The 20,119-nt window shown below is 41.7% G+C and overlaps 1 protein-coding gene across 1 annotated transcript in view; it reads right to left on the reverse strand.

Annotated features, from left to right (window-relative positions):
* Positions 1-20,119, reverse strand: part of LOC138642474 (protein transport protein Sec23A) — a 354,941-nt gene that overhangs the window by 266,211 nt on the left and 68,611 nt on the right. Inside the window, exons 4-7 of the mRNA XM_069730653.1 lie at positions 19,271-19,357; positions 16,956-17,192; positions 13,227-13,306; positions 3,556-3,700 (exon numbers count right to left, since the gene is read on the reverse strand). Coding sequence (XP_069586754.1) covers positions 3,556-3,700; positions 13,227-13,306; positions 16,956-17,192; positions 19,271-19,357 — 549 coding nt within the window. The remainder of the gene's footprint in view (positions 1-3,555; positions 3,701-13,226; positions 13,307-16,955; positions 17,193-19,270; positions 19,358-20,119) is intronic.

Consider the following 20,119-nt stretch of genomic DNA (forward strand, 5'->3'; position numbering starts at 1 on the left):
TGTCAATACTTTTGGCCATGACTGTAGATGTCTGATTTTTGTTTCTAAGTGCTATCTGTGTTTTTCATGGATAGCACTTGTACCTGTGGTAGTCTGTGGGGTCATTCACATGTCCAATTTTTTTCCTCGGACCAAGTGGTCAGCAGAAAATGTCGGAAACATGTTCAATTTTGATTTCAGTGTCGGATCAAAATCGGCAATGCAAGTCAATGGGTGCACGAAAAATATCAGACTTCACTCGGCTGACATCCGAGTGCAGTTCAATTTTCACAATCAGAATGGAGAAGGTGGAGATTTTTTTTTTTTTATTTCTCAAAACCCTAATCAATGTCTGATCAGAATAATAGGTCCAATTTTCTCTCGCACAAAAAAAATTGTATATATGAATGAGTCCTAAAAGCTAGGAATGAAAATCAGAATTGGTTTTTTTTTGTTCTTTTTGCCTCACAAAGAGTTACTGAAAAGCAATCGAAAGTCACCAAAAATCAGCGTTCATACACAGGGCCGATGTCAAGACCAGGCATGCTGTAATACTGTATGGAGAACTGTATGCTAAGCTGTAATACTGTATGGAGGACTATGTGGTGCACATAATACTGTATGGAGGACTATACTGTCCGGTCTAAAATGAAAAATTTTGAATCCCCCCAGGGCACGCATTGTGCATTGCGAGGATTCATTGGTTTCTGAGCTATTGTAGAATTTACAATAGATATCACTCGTATAATGTAAGAAATGAAATCTTTAGCATTGTACTATACTTATATTTCTCTGCTGTATCTGTGCATCATGAATTGTGATATGTGTTAAAGGGGCCCACTGAGACCCATTCGCCTGAGGCCCACGATAACCGTGTTCATACAGCTACATTAATAGAAAATTGTAAAACTTATGGCTCTCAGATAATGGCAACACAAAAAAATGATTTTTTTTTTCAAAAGTGCATAAATTGTAAAAAAGCAATAAAGAATAAATTTAACTGAATTGAATATTAGCACTCTAGTTGTGTAACACAGACAGTAGCAGAAATTTTGAAATGCAAAAAAAAGGCAGAATTGTTGTTTTATTTATACTAGTTGGCCAGTGTGAAATTTTCGCACATTGGTTGTCAGGGGGCTCAGGCAATTTCAGGAAAATCAAGATGGTCAAATGTAAATGTATTTAATGAGATGATGAACACAGAGAGGTATTTATATATGTAGATTGGTAATACATAATACAATAAATTGGTTTGATAAGTAGAGGCTAAAAAAATGTCTTGAGGTTGTGGTGATACCTGCAGGTTATTGTTTTTTTCTGCAGCTTTCTGAAAATGAATGTTTAAACTGTATTTATTGATCAAATCATGAATGTGTGGTTTGTTTGTGTCTTTTCTTGCTGGAGGGGGCAAGTTTACCTTTCAAATGGTGTATTATTTGTGTGTGTGAGGCAAAGTAATCACCGAAAAAGCAGTGCATTTTTACAAATGCGTTTGCATATGTGACTCACCATTTGTGTGTGTGGGGCGAAGTAATCACTGAAAAAGCAGTGCATGTTTACAAATGTGTTTGCATATGTGAGTCACCTGCAGTGAAGTGTGCAATCCTCGAATTAGCCTGAAATAGGATGGGCAAGCACTTCGACAAGATGGAAAGTGTTATGACCTGGTGGTTAGGACAATAATGGACCTGGTGGTTAAGAGCACACGGAATGACCTGATAGTTACTAATAATATAGGACGAGCTCTGAGACGTGGGAACTCTGCTGACCGCAATCCCTAATCCTATCACACACACTAGAAATAGCCGTGGATTGCTCCTAACGCTCCCTATGCAACTCGTCACAGCCTAAGAAACTAGCTAGCCATAAAGATAGAAATATAAAGCCTACCTTGCCTCAGAGAAATTCCCCAAAGGAAAAGGCAGCCCCCCACATATAATGACTGTGAGTAAAGATGAAAATTACAAACACAGAGATGAAATAGATTTAGCAAAGTGAGGCCCGACTTACTGAACAGATTGAGGATAGGAAAGGTAACTTTGCGGTCAGCACAAAAAACTACAAAAAGACCACGCAGAGGGCGCAAAAGACCCTCCGCACCGACTCACGGTGCGGAGGCGCTCCCTCTGCATCCCAGAGCTTCCAGCAAGCAAGACAAAAATCAAAATAGCAAGCTGGACAGAAAAATAGCAAACAGAGAAAAACAAGCAGGAACTTAGCTTCTGCTGGGAAGACCGGTCACAAGAACGATCCAGGAGTGAACTAGACCAATACTGGAACATTGACAGGTGGCATGGAGCAAAGATCTAAGTGGAGTTAAATAGAGCAGCTAGCTAACAAATTAACCTCGTCACCTGTGGAAGGAAACTCAGAAGCCGCAGCCACACTCACAACCACCAGAGGAAGCCCATGGACAGAACCAGCCGAAGTACCATTCATGACCACAGGAGGGAGCTTGACAACAGAATTCACAACAGGAAAGACCCCAAGGCATATGCCACCTGAAGGTAATTTGACCATTAAAATGGTGTATCATTTGTGTGTGTCGGTGGAGTATAAACAGAGCAACTTGAGGTTGTGGCGCCACCTGCAGGTTATTGTTTTTTTCTGCAGGTTTCTCAAAAGAATGTTTAAACTGTATTTATTGATCAAATCGTGAATGTGTGGTTTGTTTGTGTCTTTTCTTGATGAAGGGGGCAAGTTTACCTTTCCAATGGTGTACTATTTATGTATGCGGGGCGAAGTAATCACTGAAAAAGCAGTGCATGTTTACAAATGTGTTTGCATATGTGACTCGCCTGCAGTGAAGTGTGCAATCCTCGAATTTGCCTGAAATAGGCTGGGCAAGCTGGAAAGACCCCAAGGCAAATGCCACCTGCAGGTAATTTGACCTTTGAAATGGTGTATCATTTGTATGTGTCGGTGGAGTATAAACGGAGCAGGTGTGCAATTGAATAGGCAATGCATGTTTACAAAAGTGTTTGAATATGTGACTCACCTGCAGTGAAGTGTGCAATACTCCAATGTGCCTGAAATCGGCTGGGCAAGGAGTTCAGCAAGCTGGAAACCCCCCAAGGCAAATGTTAGGATTTGTTTGTGATGTCTGTAAGCAACTCTGTGGTAGTGTGCTTTGGGGTAGTGTGGTGCCACCTGCAGGTCATTTTTCCTTATTGCAGGTTTATGAAAATTAATCTTTAAACTGTATTTTGTGATCACATCGTGGATGTGTGGTTTGTTTGTCTATTTTCTTGCTGAAGGGGCAAGTTTACCTTTCAAATGGTGTATCATGTGTGTGTGTGGGTGCAGTATGAAAGGAGATACAAAGTAATCACTGAAAAAGAGTGCTTAGAAATAATATATAAGGATTCCTTCCCATCAAAAGTTCTGAAAAGTTTGCTAATAAGTTTTAAGCAACCCAAAAATGAGAAGACTCACAAAAACAGCTCATCCTGAAAAAAAACTAATCCCTCCTATGTCTATATCGCTGAAAAAATAAAGAAGTTATGGCTCCTGGAATGTGATAGAAAAAAATGATTTGGCGAAAAGGATAAAACCGGCTGTGACACCAATACTAACCTCAAGAAGTCCCACTGCTATGGAAAGGGCAACACCTGATGATCTTAGTGGTCTCTTTCCTTGTGGCACAGGCCATGGATCTCGTTGAAGCTCTCCTAAGAGGTCAGTAAGGTTCATGTCAATTTTCTGCACAGGCTGCAAAAACCTGGAAGACAAAACCAGCTGATGAATACTGTGGTTATATTTTCTTCTTTTCAATGTTCAGAAAAATAGGGTAAAATAAGGCGTTTTAAAGTTCAAATGTCGGACATCTTGTAGTCATGTTACGCAATTTACAATATTGTTAAAGGGAACCTGTCGCCCCCAAAATCGAAGTTGAGCTAAGCCCACCGGCATCAGGGGCTTATCTACAGCATTCTGGAATGCTGTAGATAAGCCCCCAATGTAACCTGAAAGATGAAAAAAAGGGGTTAGATTATGCTCACCTGGGGGGGCGGTCAGATCCGACGGGCGTCGCGGTCCGGTCCAGGGCCTCCCATCTTCTTACGATGATGTCCTCTTCTTGACTTCACGCTGCGGCGCCGGCGCAGGCGTACTTTGTCTGCCCTGTTGAGGGCAGAGCAAAGTACTGCAGTGCGCAGGCACCGGGAAAGGTCAGAGTGGCCCGGCGCCTGCGCACTGCAGTACTTTGCTCTGCCCTCAACAGGGCAGACAAAGTACGCCTGCGCCAGAGCCGCAGGGTGAAGACAAGAAGAGGACGTCATCCTATGAAGATAGGAGGCCCCGGACCGGACCGCGATGCCCATCGGACCGGACCGCAGCGGGACCGCTCCTGGGTGAGTATAATCTAACCTCTTTTTCTCATCTTTCAGGATACATCGGGGGCTTATCTACGGCATTACAGAATGCTGGGCTTAGCTCAACTTCGATTTTGGGGGTGACAGGTTCCCTTTAAATTAGGATGTGTGGGATGAAGGGTAGCTGTACAAAAAAACAGGATGGCATGAGCAGTTGGGGAGTGGGAAACAGTATGGGGTTAAAGGGGACTGCGACTAGCAAGGCAAGTAGGACGTAATTCGGAGTAATAAATCTGCTAATAATAATAAATACAACTCCACAACCTGAGAACCGAGGCTCACAGGCAAGAAGAGACATAGGCTCGAGATATGTTAAAATGTTTCTTATTAATTGAAAAATATATTAAAACATGTTCAATAAAAAAAATGGGAAAACCTGAGCTATCAAACAAGATATGGAAGGAGCTACCTAGTAAAACAATGTGTAAGACAGAGGTTTTTCTTCTGATGTCTAATGCTACAATTTAGATACTCTGAGTCAAAAGAAACAATATGTACCAAACTTTATAGTGCAATGCAGATACCTATCATATCCAGTTATTACTGTCTAAATATAGAGTGGTATCATGGGATCATATCCACCTGTTGTTTGTAGCAACCCCGATAACACCATTTCGCCAGTGCTTCTTCCAATGGACGTCAGCAAGAGGAAAGGGAGGGCTTCTTAAATAAACATAGGTGACCATTGTGCAATTGTCGCGTATGAAGCAGTGTAGAGTTGCTGTGAAAGAGAGCGGTGCATGAAGTGCTTGCCGGCTGCTCACAGGTCAAATACTGACTTCTGGTTTGGCACTTGGAAAGCAAGTGTGGCATGCATATTGCTCCAGGTGCATCAAAACGGAAGTAATCGAGTAACACAAGTTGCGCATGCGGGTACTAACAGAGCAACATCATGGGGATAGGCTCCAAGCGCCGGAACCGGAAGTCAGTATTGTATATTTAAGAAGACCTCTCTTTCCTCTTGTTAACGCCTGTCACAACTCATTTTTGGAGCTGTGACAGCTCTGGTTCTGCTTTAATATAAATGTGGTTTTTACTTTTGGGCCAGCAAGAGTTAATGTCAGTTTCCGTGCTGGCAGCTGCTGTGTTGCTGGTCAGCTGATGTTTGTGGTGACCACTCCCACTATCCTTTAAATAGCCACATGATGCATCAGCTGACTGTTGGTAGTAGAGTTTTTCTCTGGAGACCAGCCTAAGGAGTTGGGAGCGCTCTGCTGCAATCAGTGTATCAGCTGCTTGAGGTCCACGTTCCGTATCCTCTGATGTGTGGAGCTTGCAGAAGATTCTTGAGCTAAATTTTTCATTGTACCTTTCCTTGCCTGTCTCGTGCTTGTCACTACCCCTGTGGTGATACCATCTGCAGTAGTGAGACTTGCCAGGCAGTGCCCTAGCCAGGGTATAGTGAGGTGACAGGTTGGGAATAGGCATGTGATGGCGGCAGGGGGAAGGACCCGCATTAGGCTACTTTTACACTTGCCGTGTTTTTTTGCAGCCTTTTTTGCAGGCCGTATCGCCACAAAAAAGGCGGTCTGCCACAATAACGGACCGCAAAAAAATTGTGGATCGCCGTTTTTCAGTTTTCCAATACTATGGAAGAAGTTTTTGAAAAAATAAACGGCATTCCGCAAAACCGCAAGTGACGGTGCACCGCAAAAAACAACTTCTGTTGTTTTTGCGGTACCCATTGATTTTCAATTGGGGCAGTGATCATACGCCGTGAAAAAGATCGAGCAGGCACAGCACACAGCACACACAGCAGGTGGATATGATCCCATGATTAAACTGTAAGTTCACATGATCCTTTCTTTGCTGCATTTCAATTGTCAATAACTTCAATGTAAAATCTATGACTGCACTAGGCACTTTGCATCATGCTGCTTTCCATTTGTACTTTATTTAAAATCCACATAGATTTTGCTTTTCATTGCAACACTCTATATTTAAACAGTAATAACTGCATATAATAAGGATCTATGCTGCACTTTAAAGTTTGGCACATATTATTACATTTGACTGACATCAGAAGAAAAACCTCTGTCCTGCACATTGTTTTACTAGGGATCTCCTTCGATATCTTGTGTGATAATTCAGGTTTTCTCTGTTCTTTTCTGGAACATGGTTTAAATATTTTTCAAATAAAAAGAAACATTTTAACATATTTGAGCATATGTCTCTTCTTGCTTGTGAGGCTCAGTTCTTAGGTTGTGACGCTCTATATACACTGCTCAAAAAATAAAGGGAACACTTAAACAACATAATATAACTCCAATAAATCAAACGTCTATGAAATCAAACTGTCCACTTAGGAAGCAACACTGTTTGACAATCAATTTCACATGCTGTTGTGCAAATGGAATAGACAAGAGATGGAAATTATTGGCAATTATCAAGACACACTCAATAAAGGAGCGGTTCTGCAGGTGGGGACCACAGACCACATCTCAGTACCAATGCTTTCTGGCTGATGTTTTGGTCACTTTTGAATGTTGGTTGTGCTTTCACACTCGTGGTAGCATGAGACGGACTCTACAACCCACACAAGTGGCTGAGGTAGTGCAGCTCATCCAGGATGGCACATCAATGCGAGCTGTGGCAAGAAGGTTTGCTGTGTCAGCGTAGTGTCCAGAGGCTGGAGGCGCTACCAGAAGACAGGCCAGTACACCAGGAGATGTGGAGGGGCCACAGGAGGGCAACAACCCAGCAGCAGGACCACCACCTCAGCCTTTGTGCAAGGAGGAACAGGAGGAGCACTACCAGAGCCCTGCAAAATGATCTCCAGCAGGCCAAAAATGTGCATGTGTCTGCATAAACGTTTAGAAACCAACTCCATGAGGATGGTCTGAGTGCCCGACGTCCAAAGATGGGGGTTGTGCTTACAGCACAACACTGTGCAGGACGCTTGGCATTTCCCACAGAACACCAGGATTGGCAAATTCACCACTGGCGCCCTGTGCTCTTCACAGATGAAAGCAGGTTCACACTGAGCACATGTGACAGACGTGACAGAGTCTGGAGACGCCGTGGAGAGTGATCTGCTGCCTGCAACATCCTTCAGCAGGACCGGTTTGGCAGTGGGTCAGTAATGGTGTGGGGTGGTATTTCTTTGGAGGGCTGTACAGTCCTCCATGTGCTCACCAGGGGTAGCCTGACTGCCATTAGGTACCGAGATGAGATCCTCAGACCCCATGTGAGACCATATGCTCCTGCGGTTGCCCCTGGGTTCCTCCTAATGCAGGACAATGCCAGACCTCATGTGGCTGGAGTGTGTCAGCAGTTCCAACTCCAGACCTCCGTGGGATATTAGTTGTGATTTATGTTGATAATTTTTAGGTTTTATTGTTCTCAAGACATTCCACTATGTAATGAATAAATATTTACAACTGGAATATTTCATTCAGTGACATCTAGGATGTGGTTTTTAGTTTTCCCTTTATTTTTTTGAGCAGTGTATTTTGAAGTGGTACGCACCAATGGTATATTAGGACAAATGTGTTAATTAATAGTATTAAATGTCTGCTGTAAATGCAAAAAGTCTTGCAAACAAGATGAATGAAATGAGGAATGAAATGAGGACTCTTGGGTCAGCCACAGATTATGATGTGGTGGGCAATACAGAAACCTGGCTTGATGAGAGCCATGGATATATGCTAAACATAGAAAGTTACACTACATTTAAAATGGACAGGAAGGACAAAAACGGTGGAGGGGTGTGTAGTTTTGTTAAGTCCCGTGCTCAATGATAACATTGTGGGGAGCTGCAACAGTAGAGTCAGTATGGGTAAATATACATGGTTATGGAAAACACAAAACCCTGGAACTTCAAGAAAGCTAAATACAGATGATTTAGGGATCATTCACATGTTAATTTTTCATGAACGAGTTCTATCCATGTTTTCCACAGATAAAAAAGTTGCTTATTTTCATATATACTATTGATTTAGCAAATGAAAATTAAAACGGCGGTTACACTTAAAGCATATAATGACAGGCAAACCCGGAATACATAATCATACGCTCTTGCAACAAAGAGAAGAACTTTAGATAATTTATACTGATGCACCAGAACCATTAGGACTGAAAATTTAGACTCAATTTTCAATAAGATATAACGATTCTAGTATTTATTCCAATTTACGCTTCTTGCCTTTTTTTTTTTTACATATGTTCTGCTCATATGTTTTTAATAATTAAGATGTTGTTAACCTGCTTATTACATGAAAAAAAATGTATAGATGGAGGGATATTCAGGAAGAAAAGCGTGTTATAGGAAATTTGTCAGCAGGTCTACATTCTGACATCTACAAAATGGGAGGAATAGAACTAAGCAACAGCACATGTGAAGAAGACTTGGGTATCCTAATAGATCACAGACTGCACATGAGTCGACAGTGGGATGCAGCAGAAAAAAAAGGCAAACAGTTCTAGAATGTAGCATAGAGTCTAGATCACGCAAAGTAAATATTCACCTCGACTCCTCCTTGGTCAGGCCTCATCTGGAATACTGTGTCCAGTTCTGTTAACCACATTTTAGAAAATACATTGAAAAACTGGAACAAGTGCAGAGAAGAGTTACCAGGATGGTGAGCAGACTGAAAACTATGTCCAACGAGGAACAGTTATAGGATTTGGGAATATTTACTTGCAAAAAAGAAGGCTAAGAGGAGACTTAATAGCCATCTACAAATATCTGAAGGGATGTCACATTGTAGAGGGATCAACATTATTCTCATTTGCACATGGAAACACGAGAAGCAATGGAATGAAACTGAAAGGGAGAAGATAAAGGTTAAATATTAGAAAAAGCTTTACGACAGTGAGGGTGATCAATGAGTGGAACAGGCTGCCATGAGAGGCGGTGAGTTTTCCGTCAATGGAAGTCTTCAAACAGAGGCTGGACAGACATCTGTCCGAGATGGTTTAGTGAATCCTGTATTGAGAAGCGGGTTGTACACGATGACCCTGGAGGTCCCTTCCAACTCTAACATTCTATTATTCTAGGGTTTTGCTATGTAATCTGTAAATGTAGCAGAATGCTGAGCTCTATATAACCCTGCCCACACCACTGATTGGCAGCTTGCTGTGTACACTGTACATTGTCAGTAAGCAGCCAATCAGTGGTGAAGGCGTGGTTACACAGATTACCTACACTAGCCTGCATGTGAGAGCTTTTCAGACATTTATAATCTCCTGCGGATAAATCACTGATTGTATTGAAAACGACAACACACAGTAATAAGTGACACACTACTGAAATCGGTGTCTCGATCTATTTTATGCTGCTCTAAGATGAAATAGCAAAGACTTGCTCACAGATTCCCTTTAACCCCTTTCTGACCTCAGACGGGATAGTAAGTCCGAGGTCAGATACCGCGCTTTGATGCAGGGCTCCGGCGGTGAGCCCGCATAAAAGCCGGGACATGTCAGCTGTTTTGAACAGCTGACATGTGCCCGTAATAGCGGCGGGTGAAATCACCCGCCTCTATTAACTAGTTAAATGCGGCTATCAACCGCTGACAGCGGCATTTAACCGGCGCTTCCGGCCGCACGGCCGGAAATAAGCGCATCGCCGAACCCAGTCACATGATCGGGGGTCAGCGATGCGTCAGAATGGTCCTTGAGACCTCTATGGTTACTGATCCCCGCTAGCTGTGAGTGCCCCCCTGTGGTCAGAGTTCATAGCACACCTGCATTTCTGCTGCATAGCAGCGATCTGATGATCGCTGCTATGTAGCAGAGGCGATCGAGTTGTGCCTGCTTCTAGCTTCCTATGGAGGCTATTGAAGCATGGCAAAAGTTAAAAAAAAAAAAGTGAAAAAAAAAAGTGAAAAAAAATATAAAAGTTTAAATCACCCCCTTTTCGCCCCATTCAAAATAAATTAATTAAAAAAATTAAACCTACACATATTTGGTATCGCCGCGTTCAGAATCGCCCAATCTATCAATAAAAAAAGGATTAACCTGATCGCTGAACGGCATAGCGAGAAAAAAATTTGAAACGCCAGAATTACGTTTTTTTTGTCGCCGCGACATTGTATTAAAATGCAATAACGAGTGATCAAAAGAAAAACGTATCTGCACCAAAATGCTATCATTAAAAATGCCAGCTCAACATGCAAAAAATAAGCCCTCACCTGACCCCAGATCATGAAAAATGGAGATGCTACGGGTATCGGAAAATGGCGCAATTTTTTTTTAGCAAAGTTTGGAATTTTTTTTCACCACTTAGATAAAAGTGAACCTAGACATGTTTGGTGTTTATGAACTCGTAATGACCTTGAGAATTATAATGTCATGTCAGTTTTAGTATTTAGTGAACCTAGTAAAAAAGCCAAACAAAAAAACAAGTGTGGGATTGCACTTTTTTTTGCAATTTCACCGCACTTGGAATTTTTTTCCCGTTTTCTAGTACACGACATGCTAAAGCCAATGATGTCGTTAAAAAGTACAACTCGTCCCACAAAAAATAAGCCCTCACATGGCCATATTGACGGAAAAATAAAAGAATTATGGCTCTGGGAAGAAGGGGAGCAAAAAACAAACACGGAAAAACGGGAAATCCCAAGGTCATGAAGGAGTTAAGAATGAAACGGCTGTTGTGCGTGAGTAAAATATTCCACACGCTTCCTCGTTGTATTTTAATGGTATTGGAATAACATTTTCCATACCGGCGAGTGCCAAATTTACTTCTTTCTATTTGGAAATATTGACTCTTACTCTTTGAACTCTTCATATCAATAATGCTGAGCACCACGGATGTACTCCAAAGACATACTGAGAGAGTTTAGATTGTGAGCTCCAATGGGGACAGTGATGATGATGTCTGTAAAGCGCTGCGAAATATGATGGCACTATATAAGTAAAGCATAATAAATAATAATATGGGAATAATTGTGATGAGAGTGCTGGTACTATTTCTTGTGGAATAACTCATTTTGGGTATTCTGCACATGCAGCTGCGCCTGTTACTACAGCTCAGTGACCAGGGCTGTGGAGTCGGAGTCATGGAAATTGAGGAGTTGGAGGTTCGGCTTACCGACTCCACAGCCCTGGCAGTGCTCCAAGCAAATATGCATTAATGTCAATTTATATGTACAAAAATTCACAGAGATAAAGAAGTATATTGAGTTACTTCAATGCTTTAGCGAGGGCACTAGGTAAGAAATAATGAAAAGTCTCGGAAATTTCACAATTTTCTACATTTTTTTTCAATGAAAAAAAACAGAAGTGAAGTCTAAACTGTGTTTAATTAAGGTTTTAAAGATCTAGTAGAGTTTTTTAGGCATTTTCAAAATTTTATCGAGGCAAGACAAAATGTAGTGTATGAACAGGAATTAACGTGTATTTCTCAGTCAGCCTATGGTTAAAAAGCTCTAAAGGAGATGGACACTTTCGGGGTCATTTTGTGTGAATAAATATATGTATGCTTGGCTAAAAATAATTTTTGCAATTGGGTTTTGTTCAAACTGTTGTGTACAGTTTGCATTCTAAAGTCTGTATATTGCACTGTCTATGCAGAATGAGTCAAGGTACCGTCACACTCGTGATCGTTGGTAAATCGTTTAGTGTAACGGTACCTTTAAGGTACCGTCACACTCAGCGACGCTGCAGCGATATAGACAACGAGCCGATTGCTGCAGCGTCGCTGTTTAGGTCGCTGTAGAGACGTCAAACACAGCAGCTCCAGAACGATGCAGGAGCGATCCAGTGACGTAATGGCGACTCACTTATCGTTCTCGCTGGTTGTTAGCTCCATGTAAAACGTTGCTGGCATCGTTGCTTTTGATGTAAAACATGACGATACACGCAGACCTGGCGACGAAATAAAGTTCTGGACTTTCTGCTCCGACCAGCGATGGCACAGCGGAATCCAGATCACTGCTGCGTGTCAAACACAACGAGATCGCTATCCAGGACGCTGCAACGTCACGGATCGTTGTCGTTCTTGTTGCAAAGTTGCTCAGTGTGACGGTACCTTAAAAGGGATTCTCTGGTATCAGCTATCCACAGAATAGGTGATAACTTACTGAATGGGGGGGTGTGGGGAATTCTTTTATTCCCATGACAAAATGGATGGGGGATGCCCAACTGCTGCTCCATTCATCTATCAGATGCTGCTCCATGCGAATGGGAATAAAAGTTCCTTATTCTGATGACCGGTACAAGTCCTAGTGGTTAAATCCTGACTGATCATCAAGTGACATCCTATCCTGTGGGCAACCCCTCTAAGGTGAGTTTATGACTCTTACCTTCCTTCTGATGAGATCCTCTTAGCTGATTTATGACCACATGAAGGGTACCCCGAATCCTGATGTCAAATCAGCTGAGTGGAGGTTAGAAGAAGGAAGAGTTAAAAGATCCCCCCTTCAGAATGAGCTCACTGACAGCGCAACACAGAGCCTATACAAGGCAAATGGTGCTAATTTTTCAATAAAAATGCAATCGCAGAAACTTACTTTATGCCAAAAATACATGCAATTTAGTGAATATTTTTTTTAAATTGCCATTGAAGGTGTACCCTTATCCCTCAGATGTCTAGTAGTGATGAGGAAACGTTCTCTGATAAGGTGTTATCCAAGAATGCTCGGGTGCTAACAAAGTGTCTTCTGCGTGCTCGAAAAATATGTTCAATTCTCCGCGGCTGCATGCCTCATGGGTGTTCAACAGCCACAACACAGGTAGATTGGGATTGCTGGTTTGCTAGGCATTCCCTCCAAGTTTTGCGCGTGGGGACTCAAACATATTTTTCGAACACTCTGAAGACACTCTGTTAGCACCCGAGCATGCTCAGATAACACCTTATCTGAGCACATTCGCTCATCAATACTACCTAGCACTGTCATTAGCCTTGAGGGGTCAATAAATAAGCGTACATACCTATTAGATGGAGGAGGTTGTTGAACTTGAGGTCCACTCCCTGACGAAGCAGCAGGAACTTTTGCAAGGGATAACATTTCCTAAAATAAACACACAGATACAGTACGTACAGATATACAGAGCCCCTTCCTGTACCAACAATATTGCTGGGACTTCAGTTCCCGAACCCACAATCTATGCTATTTACATTTAGGAAACACTTAAATAAAGTAACATTTCAGCAGCTTATTTGAACAGATAATATACTAAATCATCAGCAGTATTCTAGCTGTGTAATTTGATTCATCACAGCTCAGCTGTGCTATGGTGTGGCAACAGTCTTTGTCATAGATAACAAAAGACTGACCATCACTTCCAAACAGAAGACTAGTGTGTACAGGTACAAACTAAGAGTAGCCATCTCTACACATAACTAACAAATAAAGTAGCTCTCTGTAATGCTATAGCATGTAAAGGTGAACTATATGAAAATAGAATAGCATTGCTGCTCTAGAAAATAGGAAAAACGTAGATACCTAGAACATAATTTAACCAATTCATGCATGTCGAGCAGCCAACGACAAGGCGATCTCCTGTTGCTGAGAACCTATCCTAACGTGAATCCTAACCTAGCCTGAAGCCTGCATCTATATGGGTAGGTAGGATCTTGCAGTAAGTAAAACTGCCATGGACCAGAGAGCCTATATGCGATAAGTATCTTCATTTTTTCCTATCTTCTAGAGCAGTAATGCGATTCATATTTCATATATTTCATGTTTACATGCTATAGTGCCACAGAGTGCTACTTTATTTGTTAATACTTTGTCATAGAGTTGCAAATATGTACAGATCTGTTGGATTTTCAATCGCTGGTCGCAAGTGGTACGCAGTGCATTTGTCATAGACTTCAATGCTAGTTGCAACATACATACGACTTGTCTACAACGTAGCGTTTTTTTATAACAAAATCACAGTTCTAAAATAGCCGCTCAACAGCAAGTCGCAGACAAGTTGCACGGATGTTTTTGTCGCATGCCGTTACGCACTACATGTCACCGTGTCGATCTAGCCACATCTATACATGTAGAACCTTTTCATAATGTGCACCTATGTCATGTGATTTTGAGTCTGACTAGTAGTCCAGTACTGGCTCAACTTTGATTTCTTGTGAACTACATTATACATAAAAACCCATTTAGCAGCCAGCAGACACCTGCTGCCCCAACCCAGCAGGACCATGCTTGTTCCTTTTATGCCCAGTGCCCACCATACAACTGAAGATATAAATTCTGTTTTCTATAACAGAACAGTCCATACAATAATTAGCTGTTATACTGCTCCCCTTTCTCGCGCGGTCTATATATTTATAAGTGAATTTTGGCGATTCTGTAGAGCATTCCTTAGGAGATGCTGCTTCACAATACTATGCAGAAAAAGTGAGGAAAGTGAAGCTTAAGCACATAAGAAATGGCTGTCGACAGCGTGTTCTCCCCTGGCCATATGTGCTTTTTGTTTTTTATACTATTTGCTGATAAATCACCATCTTATACCTTGACTTCCTACTCCACCTGATACTACCTGCAAGTTGTGATTTCTCTTTTTTATGTGATACAAATTCACACAAGTTCCCACTTCAGCTACTTGTAATACCTGACAGGTAGAAACCTATCACAAGTATTAGTCCACACAATAGTTGCTGTCTTTCCGGACTCAAATGGGCTATATTAAACAGTGATTTGTGCTAACTCTCTACATAGTGTATTCCGTAGGACAATGTTCCCCAACTCCAGTCCTCAAAAGACACCAACAAATCATGTTTTCAAGATTTAAGTTTCACAGACATGGGCAATACTAAGGAACTCCTGAAAACATGATCATTTGATGGCTCCTGGCAGTTGATTCATGCTGATCAAACTAGGGGTAGCATAAATCAAACAGCTGCTACATTACTGCAGCTGTGTACAGTATGGTTTTGGAAACTCAGCTTCAGTTTAGAGAAAACATACTTTAAAAAAGTAGTCCAAGGACCACGGATCTCAGAGGAGTAATCCGAGAATGGGCTCTGGAACACCCACAAGTGACGTCACTGGCCTCTGCATGCCAGGTATTCTGACAAGCACTCTGTTGCTGGCTCGTTACTGCTGATATAAGCTGAAAACAGGGAGTGCGCTGTCATAGTGCATTTCGGACAGTGGACATCATGCTGGGACTATCCCAGCCCCTGAAAGGAGTGTCACTGATAACACTTTGTTTTTGGGAGGAAGAAGAGGCTGTGGCAGTGGCAGCAGCTTCTGCCCCTTATGATGCTTAATTTGAGCATGCCAGCATGCAGTAGAGATTCCTAAACGAAGCGGAAAAAAAAAGAATGGGGAGGTGGGGGAGCGGCAGCGGCGGAGCAACGGGTCACTGGAGACACAAGCCAGCTGCTGCGTCTAACACCTGTGCCCGCTGCTAAAGAGAAATGAATATTCACTGCTCTCCACACCCATGGGAGTGGATAGCAGTGAATATTAATTTCTCTTTAATAGTAGACATGCTGTTAGCCACAGCCGCCAGCTTCCTTCACCTGCCTGGCCTCCAAAGAGTGTCCACTTCTAAAGAAAATCAATATTTACTGCTCTACACTCCCATAGACATGGGGAGCAGTGAATATCCATTGATTTTTAATAGCGGGCACAGTAATCACAGCAGCCGGCTTCCTGCAGCCGCCGGGCGATCACATGTTCCCGCTAGTAAAGAGAATGAATATTCACTGCGCTCCACATCCATGGGAGCAGAGAGCAGTAAATATTCATTCCTTTTTGTAGCGGGCACACGTGATCGCCCGACAGCTGCAGCAAGCCGGCAGCTGACTTTACAGTGCCAGCTATTAAAGATCAATGAATATTCACTGCTCCACATGCCCATAGTCCCGGCATGGGGAGCAGTTAGTATTCCAGCAGCTATTCTCTGCTTGTAAGCAGTGCATGACATCACTGCTATGTGCTGCTTACAAGCATAAATCAGCTGCTGGCATTAGAACAGGATGCTGCGAAGGAGCGGAGGGAAGGTAAGTAGAATGGTCTATGTTTTGTTTAATGTTTTTCTGATGGGGGCTATTCATACCAGGACAGGGATGGGGGCCATGCACACAAAGATAGGGATAAAGGGGCCAGGCATACCAGGATAGGGATGAGGGGGTTCATGCATACCAGGATAGGGATGAGGGGGCCATACATACAAGGATACGGATGAGGGGGCCATGCATACCGGGATACGGATGAGTGGGCCATGCATAACAGGATAGGGATGAGGGAGCCATGATAACAGGCTAGAGATGAGGGGCCCATGCATACCAGGATAGGGATGAGGATCACGATGATGGGGCCATGCATACCAGGATGGTGATGAGGGGCCCATGCATACCACGATAGGGATGAGGGGGCTATGCAAACCAGGATAGAGATGATGGGACCATGCATACCAGGATAGGGATGAGGTAGCCATGTATACCTGGATTGGGAGGGACATATATATCAGGGTAGGGGATATTAGTACAGAATTGACCACATATTCTGTTTTAAAAATTTTTTTCTATTTTCCTCTTCTAAAATCTAGTTGCATCTTATGGTCTGGTGTGTCTTATAGTCCGAAAAATACAGTATATGAGAGATTATTTATGAGGATTTAGGAGGAAAATTATTTTGGACTTCAGACTTTAAGTAAAGAGAATAAAAAACATAACACAATTATAGATCAGTAAATACTCACCTGTAACTGTTTAGCAGAAAGGTCTTTAGTTCCACGGAATACGTAGCTCTTGGAAATGCCTTCACACCCCAACTCATGGACATGCACCATTCTACCAAAGGTGATAAGCCCCACCAGGGCTGTAGGAGGCAGTAGGCTTAGAGACATTTGCATTGACTCTTTCAAAGCCTGAAGATCTTCATCCTCCATACATGTATCAACAACATAAAGAAAAATAAGAGGCATCTGAGGACCCCGCTGGAAAAAGACAAAAATGGCATATTAATACTCTGGGGCAAAGACTAAACAATAAAAGTAACCAATGTGTTTCATTATAATCATATGCACATGCACCGTAATTGGGGTCTAACAATGACACCAACAATTCAAAATAGTAGATAATTTTACACAGATATGTAAAAGTCATAAAAAATCATAGACAGAAAACTGACCATGGGTATGTGCACACAATTTCTTTAAGATGATGGTGGATGCACCAAGGTATCCTAGGCGAAGCAGCTTCAGGATAAACTGGCGGTCTTTTTCCTGAATCGGTTTCTCTGGCGGCTTTGCTGACGCTTATTTGGGCGGCTCTGCCACAGGCATCTTTTCCCTATACTTTCAACTATAAAGAGCGGTTGGCTTCCAAATGAAACCGCCCGAAGAATGTACATGTCACTTCTTTTACCCCTTCACAGGATGTCCACAGCAATGTCGCTATTACATTGCTGTGCGTTATGTTCATTTTTTGCAGCAGTTTTGCAGCACTTTTTTACTTGATTGTAGGTGGAATCTGCCTGAAAAAGAGGTCATGTGCCCATACTCTAATCCTGTCTTTACAGAGATGAAAAATCTGGATTACACTGCCTGGTAAAAGTTCAGCCAACAAAACTCTCATGGCCCCTTTCATCGCTTCTGGGGTGGAATGGTGGGGGTTGTGAAATTATCACTTTAAATTTTTTTTTATTCTTGTGTTATTTGATGATAATTTTTTCAGCAAAGCCTGCAAAATTATTTTTTGCAAAGTTAAAACAAATATTTTTTTCTTTCTTTAAATGGTTTTGCACAAAAAAATTGCACAAAAAGTTTTTGCGAACAGGGGAGACTGGAGGACATTCAGGCAAAAACATCTGGAAATGTTAAAACATACCCACAATGCTGAGCATAAAAAAAACCAACATGCGAATACATACAAAATAGAGTCAAAAAATGAATTTGGTGGCAACAAAAGAAGGCACAAAGCACCAAAAAGCAGACACTAATGCTGTAATGGATCAGGCCCGCCACCTTTCTCTCCCGCCTCCCCGATTAAAGCTGCCGCATAAGATTCATTTCTCCTTTCATTACCACATTGTATCATGGACTACGCATGAATGGTCGGGGACAGAACAATGAGCAGACACTTTTTTTATTGAACACAAAAGTACAAAAATGAACATAAAAAAACAAAACAGAATTACCAGTCTCTTAAATCTTGGCTGATCCATCAGTCCAGAATATATTGCATAATGGTTCCAATTAGCACCCAGACAATCATCACAAGCTTTTTGTCAGGGCAACAGGAGCAGTGAATAAGAAATAAAATGTCATATACAAACAGGAATTGCAAACCAAACACCTGTCTTGCGCTCCAAAACAAGATATAGCATAGCTAGCAATGAAGAAAGCCATCCAACTGTTGATTATATCTAGTGAATGATTCCATTAAAGAGGAATTCTCTCCAAGATCATATATGTAGTAGGTGTAATAATAATATTAGCAAATACCTCCAATTAGAAATTTTGTGTAGTTCTTCTGATTCGCTATGTCGCTTACCCCATGTTAAGAGCATTGCAGTACCTTAGGTATCCATGGATATGACCACTAACAACGTACTAACCAAGTAACTGTCACTATATGAGTGGTCGTAACCATGGATGCCTAAAATCCTGCAATTCACTGCATATTGAGTAAGCCCATAGCTTATGAGAAGAACTATACAACATTTCGAATTGGAGGTATTTGCTAATATTATTAATATTACACCTTCTACGTATTGGTATAGGATCTTGGGGATGGAATACCTCTTTAAAAATTGCCTGGCCAGGAGTATCAAGCCAAGGTGCTCAAAGTTTTTACATTTGTCGGGTTCCTCTCTTTTTCAAAAAATATTTCTCGATCTGTGGTGTATTAACTTAGAAACTGATGGTGGGTTAGCAGCCTTCCAGTGGAAAGAAATCAGTTTTCAGGCTTGGTAGAATAGTGATTGTCAGACGATGACTCTTCTGTACAGGCAACTCTGACATATATTCTATTACTGTAATTAAAAAAAAATACTAGTTGCGACCTTTGTTACCTGAACCACATATTCGATGCTGGAGAACTGCGGAAGGAGTTCTGCAGGTTGGTTCACTTCAGAAATGCCGGCATACGTTGGTGGAAACTGAAGAAATAAAAATTAAAAACATAACAATCAGAATATGTGCAGTGACAGCATGACCCAAAATAAATTAAAAACCTCTTACTTAGTTCAAGTAAAGAGAAAAGTATGTTAAAAATGTTGCTGCTGATATTCAATAAAAAGTGAAAAAAAAGGTATAAACTGACGAGCAAAATGGTAACACAATGTTTTGAACTTTTGACTTTCAGGCTCCATATCTTACCATCCACTACCACTTCAAACCTGAGAATACCATCATTTTACAGACAATCTTCGTGACTCTCTCATACATAAATTTGACTTGCAACTATTTAGCATATGATTAGTTATGCAGATTCTTGTCATGTCACTACATTGTTTCTGCTTTGCTCCTGGTTGCAGAAAAAATATTTTTGTTCATGTATATTACAAGTAACAACCTGTTCTCACATTCCCCAATAGCTCAGTGTGAAAGGTCACTGGTTCAAATCGAAGAGAAGCCATGAAAACTATTTTCCAAGAAAAGAGAAACTGCATCATCCAGCTCATCGATAGTGGTCTCTTGGCCAAGAAAATTGACAAACTACATCATGTGAGTGCCATGATAGTTGGAAGAATACGAAATTAAGTCAATATGTCCATTCAAAAGCCAAGAGGTGGATGTCCAGACAAAATATCGGAATTAACAAGTCGGCTCATCACAAGGTCTATCAATTCTGACGTGACAAACATGGTAATGGAGGTAGCTCGTTGGCTTCATAATAGTGAGATCACAGACGTCCATGC

This window comes from Ranitomeya imitator, chromosome 1, assembly GCF_032444005.1.
Source record: "Ranitomeya imitator isolate aRanImi1 chromosome 1, aRanImi1.pri, whole genome shotgun sequence".
Taxonomy (NCBI): domain Eukaryota; kingdom Metazoa; phylum Chordata; class Amphibia; order Anura; family Dendrobatidae; genus Ranitomeya; species Ranitomeya imitator.